At 36.5% G+C, this 20,818-nt stretch overlaps 2 protein-coding genes and 1 long non-coding RNA gene across 6 annotated transcripts in view; 2 read left to right on the top strand and 1 right to left on the bottom strand.

The window, feature by feature from the left end:
• The window catches only part of CCDC39 (coiled-coil domain 39 molecular ruler complex subunit), a 42,841-nt gene extending 39,512 nt beyond the window's left edge, over positions 1 to 3,329 (top strand). Inside the window, exons 17-20 of one of the 2 annotated variants that reach the window (XM_008519906.2) lie at positions 377 to 517; positions 660 to 839; positions 995 to 1,080; positions 2,183 to 3,329. In XM_008519906.2, the coding sequence (XP_008518128.1) occupies positions 377 to 517; positions 660 to 839; positions 995 to 1,080; positions 2,183 to 2,339 (564 nt within the window). In that variant the 3' untranslated portion in view covers positions 2,340 to 3,329. The remainder of the gene's footprint in view (positions 1 to 376; positions 518 to 659; positions 840 to 994; positions 1,081 to 2,182) is intronic. The other variant, XM_070583203.1, reaches the window with a different exon arrangement.
• Positions 3,330 to 6,460: 3,131 nt separating this feature from the next.
• On the bottom strand, positions 6,461 to 16,346 carry TTC14 (tetratricopeptide repeat domain 14). Of its 3 annotated transcripts, none has more exons than XR_011529351.1 (12): positions 15,965 to 16,334; positions 15,363 to 15,487; positions 15,058 to 15,257; positions 14,045 to 14,129; positions 13,752 to 13,881; positions 13,292 to 13,447; positions 12,807 to 12,878; positions 12,280 to 12,399; positions 12,053 to 12,175; positions 9,378 to 10,016; positions 8,843 to 8,952; positions 6,461 to 8,007 (listed from the first exon to the last, which is right to left on the bottom strand). XR_011529351.1 is itself a non-coding variant. In XM_008520259.2 (12 exons), the coding sequence occupies exons 1-12, from the start codon at positions 16,123 to 16,125 to the stop codon at positions 7,086 to 7,088; spliced, it is 2,322 nt and encodes a 773-aa protein (XP_008518481.1). In that variant the 5' UTR covers positions 16,126 to 16,346; the 3' UTR covers positions 6,461 to 7,085. The 3 variants fall into 3 exon arrangements, 1 of the variants encoding a protein (XP_008518481.1); XR_011529352.1 differs by having other exon boundaries at positions 8,843 to 8,935; positions 9,899 to 10,016; XM_008520259.2 differs by having other exon boundaries at positions 9,899 to 10,016; positions 15,965 to 16,346.
• Positions 16,295 to 20,818, top strand: part of LOC103550857 (uncharacterized) — a 267,718-nt gene continuing 263,194 nt past the window's right edge. The window contains exons 1-2 of the long non-coding RNA XR_544895.2: positions 16,295 to 16,429; positions 18,574 to 18,643. This is a non-coding gene — a long non-coding RNA (uncharacterized lncRNA). The remainder of the gene's footprint in view (positions 16,430 to 18,573; positions 18,644 to 20,818) is intronic.

Here is a 20,818-nt window from a genome sequence, read left to right as displayed (position 1 = left end):
AGGCTCCATATAAAAAGGGAGGTGGTTTTTTTTGGCTAATAAAGTAGAACAACAGATGATATGAATTGTGAAATGCTTTCAATAGTCTTTGAATTGCTTATTTCCCCCCAAATACCACGTAAAAATACTTCCTCGTGGAATTATTTATAAAGCTTAATCCATAAAACTGCTATACTTTTGGCTTTATGGATTAAATCATAATCCATAAAATTATGGATTTTAATTTTGATCCATAAAACCATTATACTTATTATCTACCAATAAAATATTATATACAAAAATAAATGAATTAAAATTAAATGAATACTTGACATATGGCAAGTTATGTTATTTTTGATTCTAACCGTTAAGTATGTTAATACATCATTTTCTGCAGAGCATGGAAAATACTTTAGAAGTTATAGAACATTTAACAAATAACATCAAAGAAAAATTATCAGAGAAGCAGGCTTATTCATTTCAACTAAGGAGAGAAACTGAGGAGCAGAAGCCAAAATTAGAGAGAGTAACTAAACAGGTATTGGTGTCTTTTAAAAACTGATGTCATATTTACATTTTTTGGAGTTCCAAATGGTAAACCCAAATCCTCCTTTGTCCATTAAAAAAATTAAGTTCTGGATAATAGGTTTAAATAATAATTGACTACCATTGACCAACAGTGTGCAAAACTCACCAAGGAAATACGTCGTTTCAAAGACACAAAGGATGAAACACTGGAAGAACAAGACATCAATCTTCGTGAAGTGAAACAGTTTCACAAGATCATTGATGAAATGTTAGTTGATGTCACAGAACAAAATGCTGAGATCCGTATTATCCTTCAAACATACTTTCAACAGGTAATGAGAGTACCTTCTAGTTAAATACAAATATTTCTTAAGCATTTCATGAAAGTAAGAAACTTACGGCATTCATCATAAAGTGAAATCTAATTAAAAATATTATTCTTCTAAAATGTAGTGATACTAACGATCGCTCTTGAATATTCTTCCAGAATGGTTTAGAGCTGCCTGCAGCGAGTACTAAAGGCAGTCGTCAGAGTTCCAGGTCTCCTTCACAGACTTCACTGTTATCAGCAAGGTAAGTGGAAGGTTATAAAACCACCTAAACTCTCACAGCTTCTATCTTAAGGGAAGCCAGCCACTTCCTTATCGCCACAGCTGTTGATCTGCCAGTGCTCTCCTCATTCTTACCCACCTTCGCAAGTCAGTCACATGTGCAGAAAACCGCCAGCAGAGCAAGGCCCCTCCCACTTCTATCTGGTGTCACCATTTCTATAAGGGCACAGAGTGCTTCGTGACTACCAGCTATTTCAGTAGGATAACCACAGGGAGATCTTGGAGGTTACATCTAGCATGGCCAACTCTGAGTAGGGGGAGAATTTTTTAAACCATAAAAGGGCAAGTTACATTTGTAGACATATGAAGTATGATTTTTATGATTAAAACCACATGGTAAAATTTTTAGTGAGGATTTTATTTATGCTGCTTCATTTTGCTAAAAGGAAATTATTTATTCTGCAGTTTAGTTTTATCCAGAATCTTATCATCAGATAGATCATTCAGCAGCCACTTATTTTTCATTAGTCTATGTACAGATTTCAGAAAGAAAAAGGGATGTCGGAAAAGATAGTGTTTAAGTAAAAAAAGAAAGTTTCTATGTAAACTTGTTGAGCATCCAGGTACATCCCTGTACTTTCCTAAAATATATTTTTAAAACTTAGCATTTTAGAATTGTATGGCTAGTTACACTTTTCAAATGACCCCTGTCAGCAGGCCTCTCGCTTTCTTCTCTTTGGCTTAAGTTACATAACCTATCGTTTTGATCACTCTTGCCAGCACCCAAATTCCCATGCCCCTCTTCTTTTTGTTACCTTTTATGCTTAAGGATTCCATCTCTAAATTGATTATAGTTGAAAACATTTTTCTCATATAGAAAAATATTGAACTATTTTACTGGTTTGAAACTCTCATGTTTATTACCTTTCTTTTCCTTTTTATAAACTAATTTCTTGATATTATTAATGATCATGTTTTTAAAATTTATTAGCACTATGAATAGATGTACTTTTTGATCTCTTTAGTTACTTGTGGGATTTTGGTATGTTTTACTTTTAATGAGGGGTCTCTCCTAAAATATAAATTTTTAATTAAATTGTAATAATGCTGTTTTTTTCTTCTAGGTCATCTAGGAGTACAAGTACTTCTGCTTCTCAGGCTTCAATTAAAGTATTAGAGCTGAACTTCCCAACCTCCACTTCACCGATGGGCAGCTCTGCTAGGCCAACTAGTGCCAGCAGTAGCTCCAGTAATGGGAAAAGCAAAACGAGCAGCAAATAAACATTTTAATCTTTCTTTTGAACAAGGTGTAAACACAAAGACAAAAATCTCACACTTTTAAAATAGTAAATCCCACTCTGTGCTTTTGGGTACTGTATAATGATACAGAGGCTGAAATTGTGTTAGAAATATACAATGACCAGACAAAAGTTTTATCCAGTGGAAAATGTAAAAGCTGATAGTTTAAAAAAAAGTCAAGCAATTTCGGTCCTTTGCTAAAGAAAGGTTTAATTTTTTTAGTGTCTTTCCTGTTTTCTTTACATAGAAGGAAAGCAGTAATACCAGATTCTTAAGGCTACATGTTATACAAGTACAGGGAAAATGCTTTCACTGTTATTTTGATGGCTGTTACATTGAAAAATAGTTTGCTTCATTATTTCATGCTAGCCATGACACTACATCCATTTCTAATATAACAGAATCTTTCAAGAAATTTCTAAAGATTCATCATACTATAAAGAGTTTCTAACACTACTAAAACTCTCATTTACCTTAGAAGATCCCGACATTAGGTTTTCTTTATTCAAAGAAACCTATTTCCCAGAGTTTTGGGGGGAGAAATCTATTAGTTTCTTCTTTTGGTATAATTAAAATTTTTAACCAAAAAATAGCATTACCTACCCTCCCCACCAAGAAAACTGATAGGAGAGAAACACTGTATATCCATAAAAATGCAGCTTAAATTTCTAGGAATTACTTCACTCTGATCTTGAAAGAAGCCACATAAAGATTTTGCTCTCAAGATGGACAACCAAGCATAAAGAATGTCTTTTTAAGATTTTCTTATTTAATAATTTAAAGAAAGCTACGTGTGATTTGATTTGCAATAGGAATTCTAGAAATATACAGTGTAAGTAAACTACCAGATTTAAATTAGTTATCTCAGTTAAACTTTATTGTAACATGTGCCCAACACTTAAACTCTTGGAATAGAGTGTGGAGTACGATTATGTTATAAAACTGGTTTTCAAATAAAGGTATTAGAATCTATGTACTTAGATGAGTAGTGTTTTCTTCAAACCTTGGAAAGAAAATTATGACAGTTGTCATTGTTTAGAACTATCATTTGCAGTTCCTTTTTTTTTTGAGGAAGATTAGCCCTGAGCTAACATCTGCCGCCACTCCTCCTCTTTTTGCTGAGGAAGACTGGCCCTGAGCTAACATCCATGCCATCTTCCTCTACTTTCTGTGTGGGACGCCTGCCACAGCCTGGCTTGACAAGCGGTGCCACGTCCATACCTGGGATCTGAACTGGTGAACCCCAGGCTGCCAAAGCGGAACGTGCGCACTTAACTGCTGTGCCACTGGGCTGGCTCCTGCAGTTCCTTCTGAAACGCAGAAGGGGTAGTAAATGTTTCTCCTGATCATTATTTGAATATTTTATTATTATTTTTAGAAAGACCAGCAAAAAGCATAGCCAAGTCCAATGAGTAAGATGGGTAAAAAAGATGGATAATACAATTTTTGGGTAAAATACTGTTCCTATGCATGGGATTTATTTAAGATCTAACAACTGATTAATCTCACGGTTACTTTGTATTTTCACCAAAGTTCTTATTCTTCGCTCTATATTACTTTGTAAACTACTTGGAACTTGAAATATTATTAAATACTGTGTTCTACGAAGGCAGGGATTGTGTTAGTTAGCTCTGTAATCTTGGGAAAGTTACTTCTCTATGCTTTTCCTCATTCATAATATAGAGACAGTAGCAGTTACCTGCATCACAAACTTACTGAAATAATCAGATAATATATACAAAATGCACAGGACCTGACATACAGGAATTGCACAATAACTTCTACCCATTATTAAGTCACCACACAAAGCCTACCACAATATTTGTGGAATGGTTAGGTTCTCAGGCTAGCATATGTCTACATTTAACTCTTAAAGAAAGAACAGTTCTAACTTCAATGTAATAATGCTAAATGGTGAGACAAGGAATCAATTCCATTTTTCCATTATCCACAAATCTGGAGTTAACACCCACCTGCTGTGTTAGAAAGTCACCTACTTATGGAAACAAAGACACAGCCTGGGTATGTACGTTTATAGACAGCATGATGTTAAGAAATCAAATCACGTGTTTAGAAAGAAATTCTGAAGGTAGCACTAGGCTTTCTTTTTTTTTTTAAAGGAAGATTAGCCCTGAGCTAACATCCTCCGCCAATCCCCCCTTTTTGCTGAAGAAGATTGGCCCTGAGTTAACATCCATGCCCATCTTCCTCTATTTTATATGTGGGACGCCTGCCAAAGCACGGCTTGATAAGCAGTGTGCAGGTCCGCACCCGGGATCCAGAACATGTGAACTTAACCACTATGCTACCAGGCTGGCCCCTTGTAGGCATTCTTGACAAGTAAATCTCTAGTAATATTCTTTTGTGGTGATGGGTTTCCTGAACACATGCTTAGAAATTGGTTTGTGTACTCTGCTTAAGTTTACTATGTGCCAGGAAAGGAGCTCTAGAGAAGACGGAATTTCTAAATTCTGGCAGGCTGTTGTATAAGGTACTATCCTAATTTTTTTGTGCCTAAATGTAACATTAAACCACAAAGACACTTTACAAAATTAGTGCTGGTTGATAATGATGCTCAAAGAGAATTTATTAAATAAAACAGTGTAGGTAAAATTCTGAAGCCATACTAGGAATTCCTAAAGATCAAGGGCTATGTCAACAGAGTTTTCACTCTTTAAAAATACCACTATGGAGGGGCTGGCTCCGTGGCCAAGTGGTTAAGTTCGTGCGCTCCGCTGCAGGCGGCCCAGTGTTTCGTTGGTTCGAATCCTGGGCCCGGACATGGCACTGCTCATCAGACCACGCTGAGGCAGCGTCCCACATACCACAACTAGAAGAACCCACAACGAAGAATATACAACTATGTACCGGGGGCTTTGGGGAGAAAAAGGAAAAAATAAAATCTTAAAAAAAAAAAAAATAGCACTATGGAGACTATGTAGGGATGACACGAGGGCTGTTAATACAAAGAACTGGGCTCTCTTTTAAGGTAAGTCTCTTGGTGCAAAGACTAATGCCTGAGTGACTGACCTATTTCTATTGCTATTACTTACTGTTTTTGACCAGCTTCTGTTTCACTGCAAAACAAATTTTAGCTTTTTCATTAGGCTCTCATCACTGAAGTCTGAAGGTCACAAATAGTACATACTTAATTATGCTTGAAGTTTTGGTATTTCACTCTTGGCAAGAACAGAACAAGGACTAAAAAGTGTCTTCTTCCTCTATCATTATCTCTCACTCAGAACATTCTAAGTGGATACTCACCTACCCCCCCACAACCCACCCATCCAGCATCATCATGAGTGATAGTATTAAAGCCCCATTGTCATTTACACTGTCTAGAATCTTAAATTGGAAAGATTCTAAAGACCATTATAAATTCCACACCTATGACTCCTGTCTTTATCTATATACTGTTTTCAGTAATTTTGGGAGGATCTTTACGATCCAAGTCCCTTCCTTTTCAGCTCCAGTTGCTGGAATTTATTCTGAGTAAAATCAGGCTCTGTTGGCCTAGTCTTTTTTTTTTTTTTTTTAAATTCACACCCTGAGAAAGGAGGCATCAGGGGAGAGGAGGTGTTAAGAAGGCAAAATGCGGGCCAGCTCTAGGCTGTTTAAAAACATGCCCAGGGGCCAGCCCCATGGCCTAGTGGTTAAGTTCACCCAGGGTTTCGCCAGTTCGACTCCTGGGCACGGACATGGCACTGCTCATCAGGCCATGCTGAGGCGCCATCCCACATGCCACAACTAGAAGGACCTACAACTAAAAATACACAACTATGTACTGGGGGGCTTTGAGAGAAAAAGGAAAAATAAAATCTTTAAAAAAAAAACACAAAAAAACATACCCAGTGCCTTCCCAACTGGATACTCACAACTCTAGGACAGCTCTCTAATTTTCTTTCCTTTAGAGGAGAACCTGATTTATAGAGTGCTTCTCTTGCCAATGCTGTTTTTGCTAAAAGAATTCTTTTCTATTCTGATCTTTTCTTGTCTGGAATGTAGTCTCCAAGGGTCTTGCCAATATTTAAGAAATTTCTTAGGGGTATACTGCTAGCAATAGTTAGGAGAAAAAAGGGAGAAAAAAGCAAAATGGACCCCTATTCAACTTTCATGGCTTTATTTCTAAGGTACTTCCTAAGCTAGTATACAAACCATTTTTAATTAAATCAGGCCAATTAAACATGACAGATATCTATCTACCATTTTAAAATAAAAGTTATGCAAAAAATTTAATAAACAAATGATGACTATAAAATGGAACTTAAGGAACATTTAAATATATCTCTTTCAAAAGCTGAGGGCTTTTAATTTAACAGAAAAAAGAAGGAAATAATTTTTGATGAAAATGACTCAGGTGTTCAAAGCACAAATTTAATTCTCTCTCAAAGAGCAGGATGAGGTGGACCCAAGGAATTCTCATACACCATAATACAATGAAGAAACAATACTTGGAGATTCATCTTTAGGTGAAGAAGTTTAAATCAACAGAGTAGAAATACTGTACATAAACATACACATGAAAAGCCTAAAAATCAAGCAGTGAAAAGGGAACCTACCACTGAAACAAATATACTTTAAGAATAGCTGAAAAGCATCTGCTTTCTGCAATCTCTACAAATAAAATAACTTTAGGAGCAAAGATCTCTGCGCTGGACTGTTATGACTAAAAGACCCAAAACTTTCATTAACAGCCTTTAGTATAATGGTGCTAATTCCCTTGGCATGTTAATTTTTTGGCTTATTTCCCTTTTCTTTCTCAAATGCAGCTATCTGATTAAATATATTGACTAAATTTTGAGGTAAATTTTTTTTAACTCCACTTTCTGATTGCTCTTTGATATTCAGTCCATCTTCTTCTGGAACCTCTTTTTTAATATCCTCCTCATAATTATCCTCTCTTTCATATTCTCCTTGATTTTTATTTAACTGATGTCTTTGCTCATGTCTACTGAAATCACGTGATCCAGAGTAAGCGTACTTTTTGTATTTTTCAACTGACTTCCAAGAGTAGTCTGAGCTTGCTGGTGAAGTGGAATACCTCAAGGAACCTGGTTCCCACCTTCTAGAGTGCTCTTTTCTTCCCTCTATGTCTTTTTCAAATCTCCTATAACCATAAATTTTCACCTTGTCCTCTGAATTCCTACAGAAGGAATCTGAGGAATCTCTTCTACTGGAAAAATGTCTTTCTGATTTATATGGCTTTTCTGTTTTGCTACTACCTGCCTGAGTTTTACAGCTATCATAAAAATCTCTTGGATCTTCAGACCTACCTCCAAAATCATCCGGAATTTCAACTGAAGATGAAGAGAGAGGGCATCTATCTTTCTCTTTTACCTGTTTCTTTTGATATGGTAACCTATCCTGCTTTTCCAGTAATTTTTCCACTTCTTGTTTTTGGTTAAGAAAAGATGCTGAAGTATTGGTTGGAACTGGGAAGTACTCATCTTTCCTATTCTGATCTATCTGATTAGAGGATGCCTTAGCTGAATGCCTTTTGGAACTTCGAGAAGACTCTGAACGGTTCCTCTTACGTTTCTTATGCCTTTTGTGGCCAGAAGAGGAAGAGGATGATGAAGAAGAAACTGATTCATCAGCAGAAGAAACACTTGAAGAGGAAGAAGTTGATTTTCTTCTTTTCTTCTTTAGCCTAAAAAAATGTAGTTAACTCATCAGAAATGTTAAGCACAAAATGTTTCTTAATTATCCATAAAAACTTTAGGTCTATTTTGTTCTCTTCAAAGATTTCATAAAAGCTGTGGCTTAGATAAGCAATTATAATAATCTTAGTTATTACAAGATCCAATTTTACCATCAGGCATGACGTTTGGGGAAAAATACTTGTGTAGACAGTTGTCACTATAAGCAAATCCATCATTTCTGAAAGACACAGTGACATTTCCAACATTACCTTAAAAATTTCAGACCATCTGAACCCATGAAGGGGAGAACTAAAGTTTTATATCTGGCTGCCTCTAGTGCATAATTTCTCCCCCTCGGCACTACTGACATTTTTAGCTGTGTAATTCTTTGTTGCGAAGGCAGGTGGTGGTGGTGCTGTCCTATACCATCACTGTAGGATGTTTAACAGAATCCCTGACCTCCATCCACTAGATGCCAGTAGCACTCCACCAGTTAGGACAACTAAAATATTCCCTGGGGGACAAAACTGCCCCGAGTTGAGAATCACTGCTCTAGTTCTGTAACATTTCTCCATAAAATATGGATAAGTAAAATAACATACATACATTTTAATTCTAAGGTTAATTCTTTTTTTTTTTTTTTTTTTTTTAAAGAATTCTAGCCTTAGATTCCACTTTCCTTAATCTCTTTTATAGAAAAATTTTTGGTACACATACTTGCAAAGAATCACTGATTATGACTTGAAATTCTTTTTTACTTACTTTACTTCCGTATGGCACTTTGGTTCAACTCAGTAGTTGTTTTTAAGTTAAAAATTAACTTAACCGAATATTATAGTTTACCTTTTCTCCTCTTTTAAGAGCTTACGCAACTTTTCTGCACTTGTTTCTATTTTCTTTGTTTTCTGCTTTTCTTCCTTTTCAGCTTGTTTTTCTCTTAATTCCAAAGATTTCTTTTTGAACCCAGATATCGGAAAAAACCACACGTTAAAAATAGCAGAATATGTACAACCCAGTTTTCAAAAGACCACCCCCCAACCAGAAACCAGATGTGGTATACCCAAATCACCATATATCCAGCATTAAACAAGTATTTTTAACATATAAAAATTAATCATACAGGTGTTTGGCATTAATCATTGAATAGCCAGAACAGTATTGAGGACCATATTGCAGTTGGTAGTCCATGAAAAAAGGGGAAGCCATTGCATTGGTACCCATGACCCAGAGTGCAACAAAGGGAAAAAATAAAATACACGAAAAATTATTTAAAAAAATTGAAAAATTTAGATAGGACACAAATTTTATAAATAAAATTCAGATAAAGAAATTCCATTAAGGTGAATTGAGGGGGGAATCACCATGTTCAAATACAAACCATTTTAAAAAAGCACAGCCCAGTTGGATGCATAATTACATAGGAAACCATTTTCCAGTTTGAGGATGGGGATGAGCAGCACCAGATGTCAGACACAGCAGCAATGGTCCAATTCAGAAGAAAATGCATGAGAAAACATCATCATCAGTATTACAGGAAACGACAGTTTAAAGTATTTCTCAAAAAGGGTTTTATAATTAGAGCTCAATTACAGTAATAACAGTGAATTTTGTAACCACTAGGAAAGCTCACTACAAGGACAGTTCTCAAAACCAAATACCAAATTTAGGCAATAGGAATGTTTCTCATAGGGCTATTTTTACTTTTGAGTACTAACCAATAAAAAAGAAGAGGCAGAGCTATGAAGCAATGTCAAACCCAATTAGAAAAAGCTATATCTAAAAAGAAACTTTTTATAATATCTTAACTAAATAATCTAGAATAGTTTTCCCTAGAAGAAAGTTAAGTTTTGGCATTAATTTCAAATATTACTATGTTTCTAAGAGGAAGTAAAGAATCACCTGCATATATTTATGAAGCTTCTGCAAAGCATCCTCTGCATCTTTAAAAGTCTCATCCAAAGCCAAAGCTTTCTTATAGTAACTTTCAGCATTTAAAAACTTTTCTTCTTCTTCTAACCTAAATTTGAAAGGAAGATTTAGCTTGTTTGTAAAAAATAAAAAGTCCTCAAATATGCATACAGGTCAGGGGCTTATATGAGAGAACTTACTAGGGAAAAACCATGTTTAGCAAGTTATTTTCCAAATTGAACATTACCTAAATCATGTGCTTTTTACTGCTATTTCTTTGGTAAAAAGACCACGTAAAACCAAACAAAAAAACCAAACTCGAAGATACAGAGAACAGATGGTGGTTGCCAGAGGCAGAGGTGGGGGAGTGGGTGAAATAGGTGAAGGTGGTCAAAAAGTACGAACTCCAAGTAATAAGATAAATGAGTCCTGGGGATGTAATGTAGGGCATGGTGACTATATTTAATAACACTGTATTAGATATTGGAAAGTGGCTAAGAGAGTAGATCTTAAATGTTCTCATCACACACAAACAAGAAAATTTGTAACTGTGTAATGGTGGATTTTAACTAGACTTATTGTGGTGATCATGCTGCAATATATACATATATCAAATCATTATGTTGTACACCTGAAACTAATGTTATATGTCAATTACATCTCCATTAAAAACAAAAGACCCAAACAAACAGGAATCCATTACTGGTAACCAAAGCCATACTATAGGGCCAGCAGTGGCCTTTTAGTATAACACACGAGAAAACCCATATCAACTGATGTCCTCTGTAAATTTAGTATGATCTTGGGCTTTAGCATAGAACTACCTAGGCTGGCTCTTCCTAGTAGTTTATGAAGAATTTCCCTTTCTACAGAAAAATTTTCCCAGAAAATTCACCTTTAAAGTTGGAAATACCAACACATACATGTGAATCACAACCAGCCTGTAGTTAGGGTAATTACTGGATGACGCTCACAAGTCTATGCTGTGAAAATTCAGAATTAGAAAGTCTGGATATGGAGCAGTGAAAGGATTTTGCAAAATATTTTCAGTTTTTAGAAAGAAGAAAAAAGTAATTACTCTAAGACAAATTAACAAAAGACCAATGGCTTCAACGGGATCACTTTTGTGTCAGACTGGATGTGGGGAATAAGGGATCAAAGACAATCAACATTTCTAGATTAGATAACTGGATAGGTGGTGTTGCCATTCACTCAGCTAAGACACCAATTCGTGGGTAACAAGACAACCACATCTAAATAGGTACTAGCTCTCTACCTAGTGAGAAAGTAAAAAGCTGCTCCAATAACTTGAGCCCAAGCAGAAGTTCATATGAGTTAAAAACAAATATTGCAAAGTCTTATTAATTAGGAATTCTGGAATGATCATACAAACTGGAATGATCAAGGAAATTCATGAAACAGAAAAAAGACATTCTATTTTTAAAAAATTAATAGCAAAAGATGCTATTTTTTTTAAACAATTAACTCAGGCTGTTACCAAATTATATTCAAAGTATTTTGTTTCTTCAAAATATTTTATAGATTAGACTAATCTGTTAGTCATTAACTATTTATGATACAGCTACTATGCAGGTATTATGCCAGCATCTCAGGATAGTAACATAAGTTACAGGGTTTGTTCTTAATGATTTCCTCTTCCATTTGATCTGAGTTTGTGAATTCTACTGGACAGAGCAGAGCAATAAGCTGAATATAACAGTGAAATCTTCAAAATTAACTATAGAGCTCTCAATTCATATTTCTGGCATTATACTCCTAGAATGATGAAACAGATTAGAAATTAAATTCCTCTCTATTAAAAACTTCTAGTGTATGTCCAGGAAAAAAATACTTACCTAATTTTTTGATCTTTCCATCTATATTACTATGTACTGAGATATTCAGAATAATAAAGTTGAAATATTAAATACCTCCAATCATAAAAACACCTCAATAGTTAAGGAAAGAAAAAAGGACTGCAAAATTTAAAGGGGACTATATTTAAGACAGATTTTTACCAAAATTGAAAACTAAGAGTCATAACATAATTAAGTGAGTGAAAGATGCTACTTCCTTACGTTAAGTTCAAGGTTTTATACTTGCTGAATATTAAATCTCTACTATTAAACAAAATCTGACACTTACTGCCCTCCTCTTTCTACAAGTGTCTGGCAGAGGTACTTTCTTGCATTCCTGTGAGTTGGACAGTTTTCCAGTGCAAGCTCAAAATCTTCTATAGCTTTGTTCAGACTTCCTTTTGTTGCATATCTAGAGATATAAAACAAAATTAGAGGAATTTATCTTGTGAGCTCTTCATAAATCTTGTACACATTTACCTTGTAAATATTTCTTAAAACCCATGATCTACTTACAATGCTCCACGAGCTACCAAAGCCTCCACATTTTGTTTGTCTATTTCCAGAGCCTTATTGTATTCATTCATAGCATCCACGTGGCGTCCAACTTTAAAATAATCAACTCCAATCTTCACACTAAGACGACATTTGGAAAGTATCACAAACATTTCACAGAACAACCAAACAGAATGTTAGCATGGATAAAGTTTTAAAGCAAATCAAATCTGGCTAATATTTAGCTTTCAATGTTCTCAATATACCTAAGAAGCATTGTGCCTTTGGATAATTTCAACAAATATTTATGAAATCCAGGTATCAATATACTAATTCCTTTGGGAAAAAATGAAAATGCTGACTAAAACTTATGTCTGTTAAGTTTACAACACAACACCATTTACACCTAAAGAACAGCTAATGTCAAAATGGTAGAATTTTAATTTATTTATAAACAAATTTGGTCTTGATGATGACATAAGAATGCTTGCCTTATCCTAACCTTTTAGACTAGATAATGCAATTGTTGAAAGACAAAGTCTTCATACCATTTTAAAGCCCAAGATGCAGACTGTTTCTTTCTTAACGCAGAAGCAAAATCGTCTTCAGAGAAATTTTTGCTATTAAAGAAAATAAAAGTCAAACCATATAAATACTTCTTCTGTAACTATACTTCACTCTGACAGATAAAAACTCAACACTGAAAATGTGAATCCCAAGCAAGAAATTTGTAACCTATCCACAAAACAAAATTCTTGATCTCTCAGGAATGACGATTATTGTTAAACGGTATTTTTCTTTAGCATATACACAAACTTCTTACAAATTTTCTGGATCTTTCTCTACTTAATCACAAGGTATACATCTATAAGAGATTCCATTCCAGAAGGAGTTGGGATCATTTAGTTCATTCAACCTTTGGCACACTGCTGCGACTATGCTTAGAACAGTCAAATATATCCCTCAGTTATGCAGGTTTTGAGCTCAGCACCATTCACCCCACTACTTAATGGAATAATACTGATTACTATACCTTTGTAGGCCTCTCATTAAAGATGGTGGATTAGATTCATCTATTCCTAGTTTTCCTAGAAGGAATTCAACTACTCCTGGATTAACAAATCCCAAAGAACTCTCCATGATATTTTCATAGGATTCCAAAGAATTGCTATTTAGTTCAACACTCCTCCTTAAAAAAAAAATCACAAAAATATAACTAACATAATTAGCATGTCCCATTTCTATTAAAGAAATAACATTATCACATGGAGTTTAAATACTCATACATTTTTGTACATGAAGGTGTGGCAATATTATGATTTGGTTCCTTTTACCAAATTTGAAGAAATTTAAGGGTTATAAAGATAAAATGAGCATATTTTGAAATAGAAATTAAAATTCCACTTTGTTGTCAGAAGTTGGACAAAATTTGCTATTTTTTAGTCAAAAAACTGTTTTGCAACTAACTTTTTGAAATAATGTGGATAAATTACCTGTAGTACAAAGGAAGCTCTTCAGAACTAATTACACCTAATTTAATACCAGATAGGTGTGGTGGAAGAGATGAGCTATAAAGAGATACTGCAAGCTTTTCATGATATCTGTCAATATCCTTGATTCCAGCTTAAAAAAATAAGAAAACTAAGCTGATTAACAAGAAAATGCAAAGTAACATAAAAAAATAAACCTTTCCAAACACTATTCTCATTAGACTACATTTTCAAAATTAATAAAAACAAAAACCTGACAACTGTTACACTTTTATTAATATGATGAAACTGATCACCTCGAATGATGTCACCAGTTTGGTAATATGACAAAGGATCTCCGTGGTTACTGTGAGAAGGCACATCTCTTAATGGACAAAGAGCCTGCAATGAGAAGTATTTTAAAACACCAGACATTCCATTCTTTGGTGAGAAGTGTCTTCTTTTATCATAGTTGTTCAGTATGAACAGCTAATAGTTGACATGAACATTAAAAAACAACTAATACCCTAAAGTCTAGATTTAAATAAGGATTTAGTTATAAGCAAATTTCTGTGCCCAAACACAATAAAAAGAATTTTCTGGTTAAGTTCAAAAAGTAAAATCTCATGAAATGTGCAATATGTTTTAGGAGGTAAATGTTCAGTATAGATTATGAAACAAAAAGATACTTTGCACTTCTTAAAAAAAGTAATAAAAGAAAGTATGAAAATTCCAATGAAAATGAAATGTGAATTCTCCAAAGTTTATGTCTGTGACCCAGTCTGTGATCCTTTCAGCTTTTCTTCCCTGTTTATCTGCCTTGATAAATAGTAAACATTAAACCTTTTAAAGTGACACACTATTTCCAATTCAGGTTTATAATGTATAAATCACTTACATTTAATTATTGTAAATACATAAATGAGACAGGAATTTGTTTCTAAATTATCCACATCCAAGTATATAATGCCTAATACTAAATAAATAAGGACACATGCAGCTAGAAGAAATAAGCCTGGAATACCAATCGATCTCACCATATCCACTGATATCTCTTTGATATCATTTAGAAAAAGGACCCCACCCCTGCCAATCAAAGGGACCAAAAAAACCCCAAAAACCAGAAATGGGGGAAACTGTGTAAGTAACTCCATCACCACTAATAATTTTTTTAAAAAGGTACTTAATTTTTGTCTATTACTGCTTATTTCTCAAGATTACATCAGCAGCACACACTTAAGCATACCTGTATGCAAAAAGACATAATTCTTGCATTGAGATGACTCTTTATCAAAAACAGAAGCAATCAAATAACTGCAAAGTAACTTACTGTGATTTCTAAGTGGGATATGTCTCTCATGATGCCACTGCCTAAACATATCAACACCATGAAAAACCCAAACTCCCGAATGGAACTAATTCGTCCAATCACTATATCACCACGCTCAATATCTCGAAAAAACAACTCTCTCCGGTCCATACTAGGTATCTCCATGAACTGCTCCAAAGGTGGCATGATTGCATAATGATCTGAAAAAATAATTAACAAAATTACTAACAATAGCTTTGTGTCCTGTTTCATCAGAAGTGCTGTCAAACCAAACCGCAATCAAAAGATTTTAAGATTAAACTCACCTTCATTGTCTTCATTAACTTCAGAAGTTGCGGGAGCATCTGATTTCCAGGAAAGTGCAAAAAGCAGATCCGCTTTTTTGGAAATGAATTTTTGTATTTCAGTGTTGTCAACTCTCTTCTCTTTTCTTAAAAAGAAACAAAATTTATGAAAACTGGTACATGTGCAAAACCTATCAGTATTGCAAGCTCCTGCTCACGGCTATACACATCGCCCGATCAGGTCCATTTTAAGCTCCTGACTGTACATCCTCCGAGACAAAGTTTTAACCAGGGATTCTCTCACTCCCCAGTCTCTAGGTGGAGGGCGGGGAAACTTAAAAAGTGACGCCCGCAGCTCCAGATACGAAAGCACAAGGGGTTTTAAGCTAAAGAATCCGCACCACCGCTAGGCAGTACCAGAGAAGTTGTTCAGCCCGCATCCCGCACTGCCTCACACCAGGAGAGCGGACCCTCCTCCTTCTAGCCCTCCGCACCGGCGCCGCAGTCCTCACGTGCTCACGGCCGCGGCCCCGCTGCTTCTGAACTCAGCCGCCCGGCTGCGGTAACGAGGCCCCGAGCTGCGTCCCCTCCCCCGTCTCGCAGCGGCGCCGCCGTCCCATTACCTGCCCTGTAACTGCTGCTGGGGCGGCGGGCCCCGGGCAGGCTCGGCCCCCGACCCCAGGAGACTCCGGAAGTGCGGATTGTCCTGCTGTTCGCTCCGGAGCAGGGACAGCAATGACGGCCCGTGGTAATTCAGGGACTGCCGCAGGAGGTCCCGGTCCATGGCTAGAGATTACTGAGCCCAACGATCGGTGGGCTGCTGGCCTCCCCGTTCTGTGCCCACTACTTCAGCCCCGTGGTCCCGGAGGCTGAAGAAGCAGCCTGGAATCCGCCGGAAACCTACATCACGAACACTTAGAGCGGCCTCCCGGAAGTGTCCCGGAGCCACCCGAGTCGCGGCGCCGCGGAGCTCAGCCTAGGTCTCACGAAATTGAACGAGACTACGGAAGCCGGAAGGATTGGGCTAAGCGTTTCCTGGGTTAAGCATTTCCTGAGTTAAGGACTTTGTACGGTCTCGAGGCGGTGATGTATGTGAGAAGTTTGCATTATTAAAATTTCCATAGTGTTATTATTCCATTGAAATGGCCCGAGCTCTAATCTAGGGTAAATAATAATTCATCTTCCTGTTTAGTGAGGTGCTTCTAAGTGCCGGTGCCCCAAACGAGTTACAAAGGTTCTTCTCTCAAAGTACTCGCTGGATAAATCACACCTACCTCTGTGGCATAGCCGCGTTAAACGACTGCTCTGGGAGATTTTCTGATAGGCTACAGAGCAGAAAAAAGGAAGGACGCTGACTTTTGTTAAGCAGTGGACTTGTGTTCTCCATCCCTGCTCCATTCAGTGTTCGTGATTTTAGAGTTAACTTAAAACCAGAATGACTTTAATGCCTAGACGTATGCATATATACATTCGTTTTTATTTCTTTAGTTTATCCAAGTGATTTCTCAAGATTTAGTGCCTGTAAAATTTATATAGTGTTGCGTACACTAATATCAATATACTATGCTTATGGGTAATTCCAGTGATTTTCAAAGGTACTTTTGATTTAGGCTTTTTTTCCTCCATGCTGATTTGAGAACCTAAACACTGTCCCTCATTATACTCTCATTTTAGAGATGGAGGGAACAGGCCCAGAGAGTCTCAGTAGATTGCTCAATGTCACCCAGCTGGAAAGAGGCTAGAGTCTTCACAGGCACAGTTGCTGGAGAGTATTTTTATTATATAGAAGGGTCTAACTAACTCTAATTTTGAGATAATGTGGCTTTGTTTTATTTCAATATGTTGACATCTGTACCACTTAAATATACGTAGTTTATTATGGTCCTCTTGAACAAAAATAAATGGTGGCATTTATTCTGCCCCCTCTCTAGCCACATGTCTTTGGGGAGATCAGTTTGCCCTTCACTGTCCAATCACTTGGATAGAAGACCCAGCCCACAATATAGTGTATGTCTCCACACTATTTTGTGAAAAATCCAGGCAAATAGGTAAATAGTTTATTGAGACTTGAGAAAATGCCAGAAAGAAGAATGCAATTTTAAAAGATGATAAATTTCAAGCCACTCTGGGCACATCAGGAAAGTTTAATCAATAGTACAGACTGATTTGTGTTAAGCTATAACTCTAGAGGATGGCTGCTATTAGGAAAGAGGGTGCTGTCACTGAAAAGGAAAGCTGACCAGTAACAATGAACTATATAAACATTCTGGTAAAGAAAATATCTGATTTTACATAGAGTTGATCTGTTTTTAAGGATCTGATTATCTCTGGAGGGACTGAGAAGCCCAGCATCTGAGAACCAGCTGCCGGACAGTGGCACTTAGTCTGCGAATGCCGTCTTGTGAGGCCATTCTTGAGTAGCACATGCCTTCATCACTCTGGGATCTGTCAACGCTTTTTCCTAATTCCAACACCAGAGTAACCTCCAACCACCCCATATCTTGAACATGTAAAATTACCTTGGTAAGGCCATGAAAACAGGAGGAAGTAGCTGCTTTTAGAGAGTAAGCGGCATTCATCAAGAGTGACATTTATCAAACGCTTGCTGTATACACAGTAGTGACAGAAAAAATAAACTTTAAGCAAATGTAATCAGAACTTAGGCTGGAATTTTCTATCTTTGGTTGGTGCTGACCTTAAATGGAGGCAGTCACAGTAGTTAAGTGCCATAGGCAGCCTTGTTCTTCACTTCTCAGGTACCACCCCACAGCAGGGGATTAAGCCTTTTACAATAGCAGGTGGATTTGAATTTGTTTTCTGCTGGCATAGATACCCTTTGACTTTGAAGGAGACGGAGCACTGGATCTTTGATGTAGGACTGAAGGGAGTGAGGAGAGAAAGTGAGGGGACTAGTTTTGCTTCTCATCTTGGCAAAACTAGTTCCCAATATGGGGCTTCTCAAGGTGGACGTAGAAAGAAAACACTTTTTTTCATGTTTTGCTTAATTTTTTGTTTACTAGTTTGACCTTTTAAAAAAATCTTTAAAAAATCTTTTCCAGATAACGTTTCCAGATTAAGCAGTATGAATAATTAAGCGAATATATGAGAGGGAAGAGAGGGCAGGGCATTCAAGACAGTCAGATCTTTGGTGTCTGGATGCTGGGCCTATTTTTATTGTCATGTCAAATTCCATTTCTAAATAAACACATACGTACATCTTTTAACTCCCTAGGCCCTGGAGAAAGAAAGATGAAGAAAACACCTGATTCTTGAGTGGTACATGGTTTAATAGAGGAGTAGAGGTAAGAAGAAACAAATATGGCATAGTGGTGAGTACTATTGCTGTAGACACCTAGTAGGTGTCTGCTTTGATCCCTTTAGCCTGGGTAATGAGGTAGTGGAGTTGATGGGGATAAGACAGGAGAGGAGAAGGCAAGTATGTGTCTTCCAGCAGAAGGAGCAATACAATTGAATAAGTAGAGATGTGAAAAAGCAAGATCCATTCGAGAGACTGCAAGTGTGAAATTGAGGTAGGTAGGGGTATTTTACTTATGAAAAGTTTAGTTATGCAAGTGTGTCATTTCAGGTAGGCTATAGATTTGTGGGAAGAGACTTCCTGTCTCCTGCATGAGTACACACACACACATACACAGATTAAATGTCTGATTTATTTAGCAAAGAACACAAAAACTTAGCCATAGCAAGGTAGCCACATACAGCAGGGGCAAAAACAGCATATCTGAAAGTAGCTTTTCTTGGATCCCCCAAGTTTCCCAAAGTAACATGTATAGCTGCTAGTGACGCCGTATGCAAAAGAGAAAGTCTATCTGGATCTCAGAAACTTGTATATTACCATTCAGGAAGGACTTACACAAATAATCTATGACTATATGAGAAATATTTGTAGACAGATTCTTTTTGGTTCTTGACTCTGATGTAAACAATTTCAACAAAGCTTCATGCTGTCTGGGGTTACAGGTGGGATGTGCGTATCAGGAAAAGGTGGGTAGAACTGAATAAGACCCTAGAAGTATGTTAATACTCTTCTATTTAATTTTCCAGCGTTTCTTTTTTCCTCCCTCTTTTTTTCTTAAAAAAAAAAATCCTTTTTGTTGTCTAAGCCAGCTTGAGTAAATTTATGGTTTAGAACCAAAAGATTCTTAACTAATTACACTAAGAAGCCACCAACTAGTAGCCTCTGCTTTTTCTACTCTGTCATTTTAAAAATGAAGAATCAGATATGGAGAGGTTGATAATTTGTTCAAAAACTAACCTTAGAATCCACATTATCTTACCATATATCTAGTACTCTTTCTACCCTGCCACATGGTTTGGAGGATCAGCTGAAACTATGCTCCTTGAGGATATAGTCTGTAAATATGTATGCATGGAACTTATTTTATTTAAAAAATATGTTATTATGTTGACATATAAAGATAGCCTTGAACCTTTTTTCCTATAGTGGGGCTACTTGGTTTCATTCATAGGCGTATGGTGCAAGAGGTTTAGATTACAGCTTTGGTACATATGACGAGGAAGAATGGGGAATACTATGCGGAAAGTATGGCTAGATCAGCCCAAAATCCATCTTTATTATTAGAAAAATAATTCAGACTACAAACCCTTCTGACAAGGGTTGGTACATCTTCATTCATCCAATACTCTTTGTTTGAAAGGATTCCACCACCTTCTCTTTTTACTTTTCATATCATAGACCAACACCTCTTCAAGAAGAAAAACAGTGTCAGTCTAATATTTATCCACTTGAGGGTGCTATAAGATCATTATGGGTATCACATTTTTCCACCTTTTACCAGAAAACCTACTGCCAACTAAACAAGGATTCAGGGATGGGGAATTGTGACCTATCATATGGTTATTTTAAGATAGTTGTGTCTCTTATACCTCCTCTATTTTCTAGTTACTGGTAAATGTTTTGAGGACTTTATATTAATGTAAATCAGTTCGTATCTCATTGTCTAATATTGATTGTCAGTAATTTTGAATTACTTTTTCCAAGAGAAAGATCACTGATTTCAGTTCCAACCTAGACCAGTTAGTTCTGAACAGACCCAGGGGTGAACACTACACAACTCCAGGATAGGGTAGGGGTGGTGTTGTTGGTACACTGGCGTCATAAAAAATGTACGGTGTGGGCAGCATTCCCAGAGATGTGCAAATGCTTGACCATACGCAGTGGCCATCTGCAGTGCTATTATCAGCCAGCCATTTTTTCCATGTTTGTCTTTGTTTACAAAAAACTTGGAAATAGAATGAGGATATTTCAGAACAAATCCATCATGATTGCTGAAAAAAAAAAAACAGCTGAAAGATGTATATGATACTGACATGGAATAGGCCAGTGTGCTTATCTTCAGGTACTATGTCATGACTGCTTATAAAGACACAACCACATACACACACACACACATGCATGCACGCTCGTGCACATGCTGCTTAGATTTCATTTTATGGTA

The sequence above is a fragment of the Equus przewalskii genome, chromosome 18 (genome assembly GCF_037783145.1).
Source record: "Equus przewalskii isolate Varuska chromosome 18, EquPr2, whole genome shotgun sequence".
Lineage (NCBI taxonomy): Eukaryota > Metazoa > Chordata > Mammalia > Perissodactyla > Equidae > Equus > Equus przewalskii.
The sequence above is the reverse complement of the archived record's forward strand: the minus strand, read 5'-3'. Positions and strand labels throughout refer to the sequence as shown.

Coding starts and splice junctions, on each gene's coding strand:
- TTC14 (XM_008520259.2), bottom strand. CDS start 16,125: ATGGACCGGGACCTCCTGCGGCAGTCCCTGAATTACCACGGGCCGTCA. Junction 13,882..14,044: donor AACTGGTGACATCATTCGAG/GTGATCAGTTTC, acceptor TATTTTTTTAAG/CTGGAATCAAGGATATTGAC. Junction 12,176..12,279: donor TTGGTAGCTCGTGGAGCATT/GTAAGTAGATCA, acceptor TTATATCTCTAG/ATATGCAACAAAAGGAAGTC.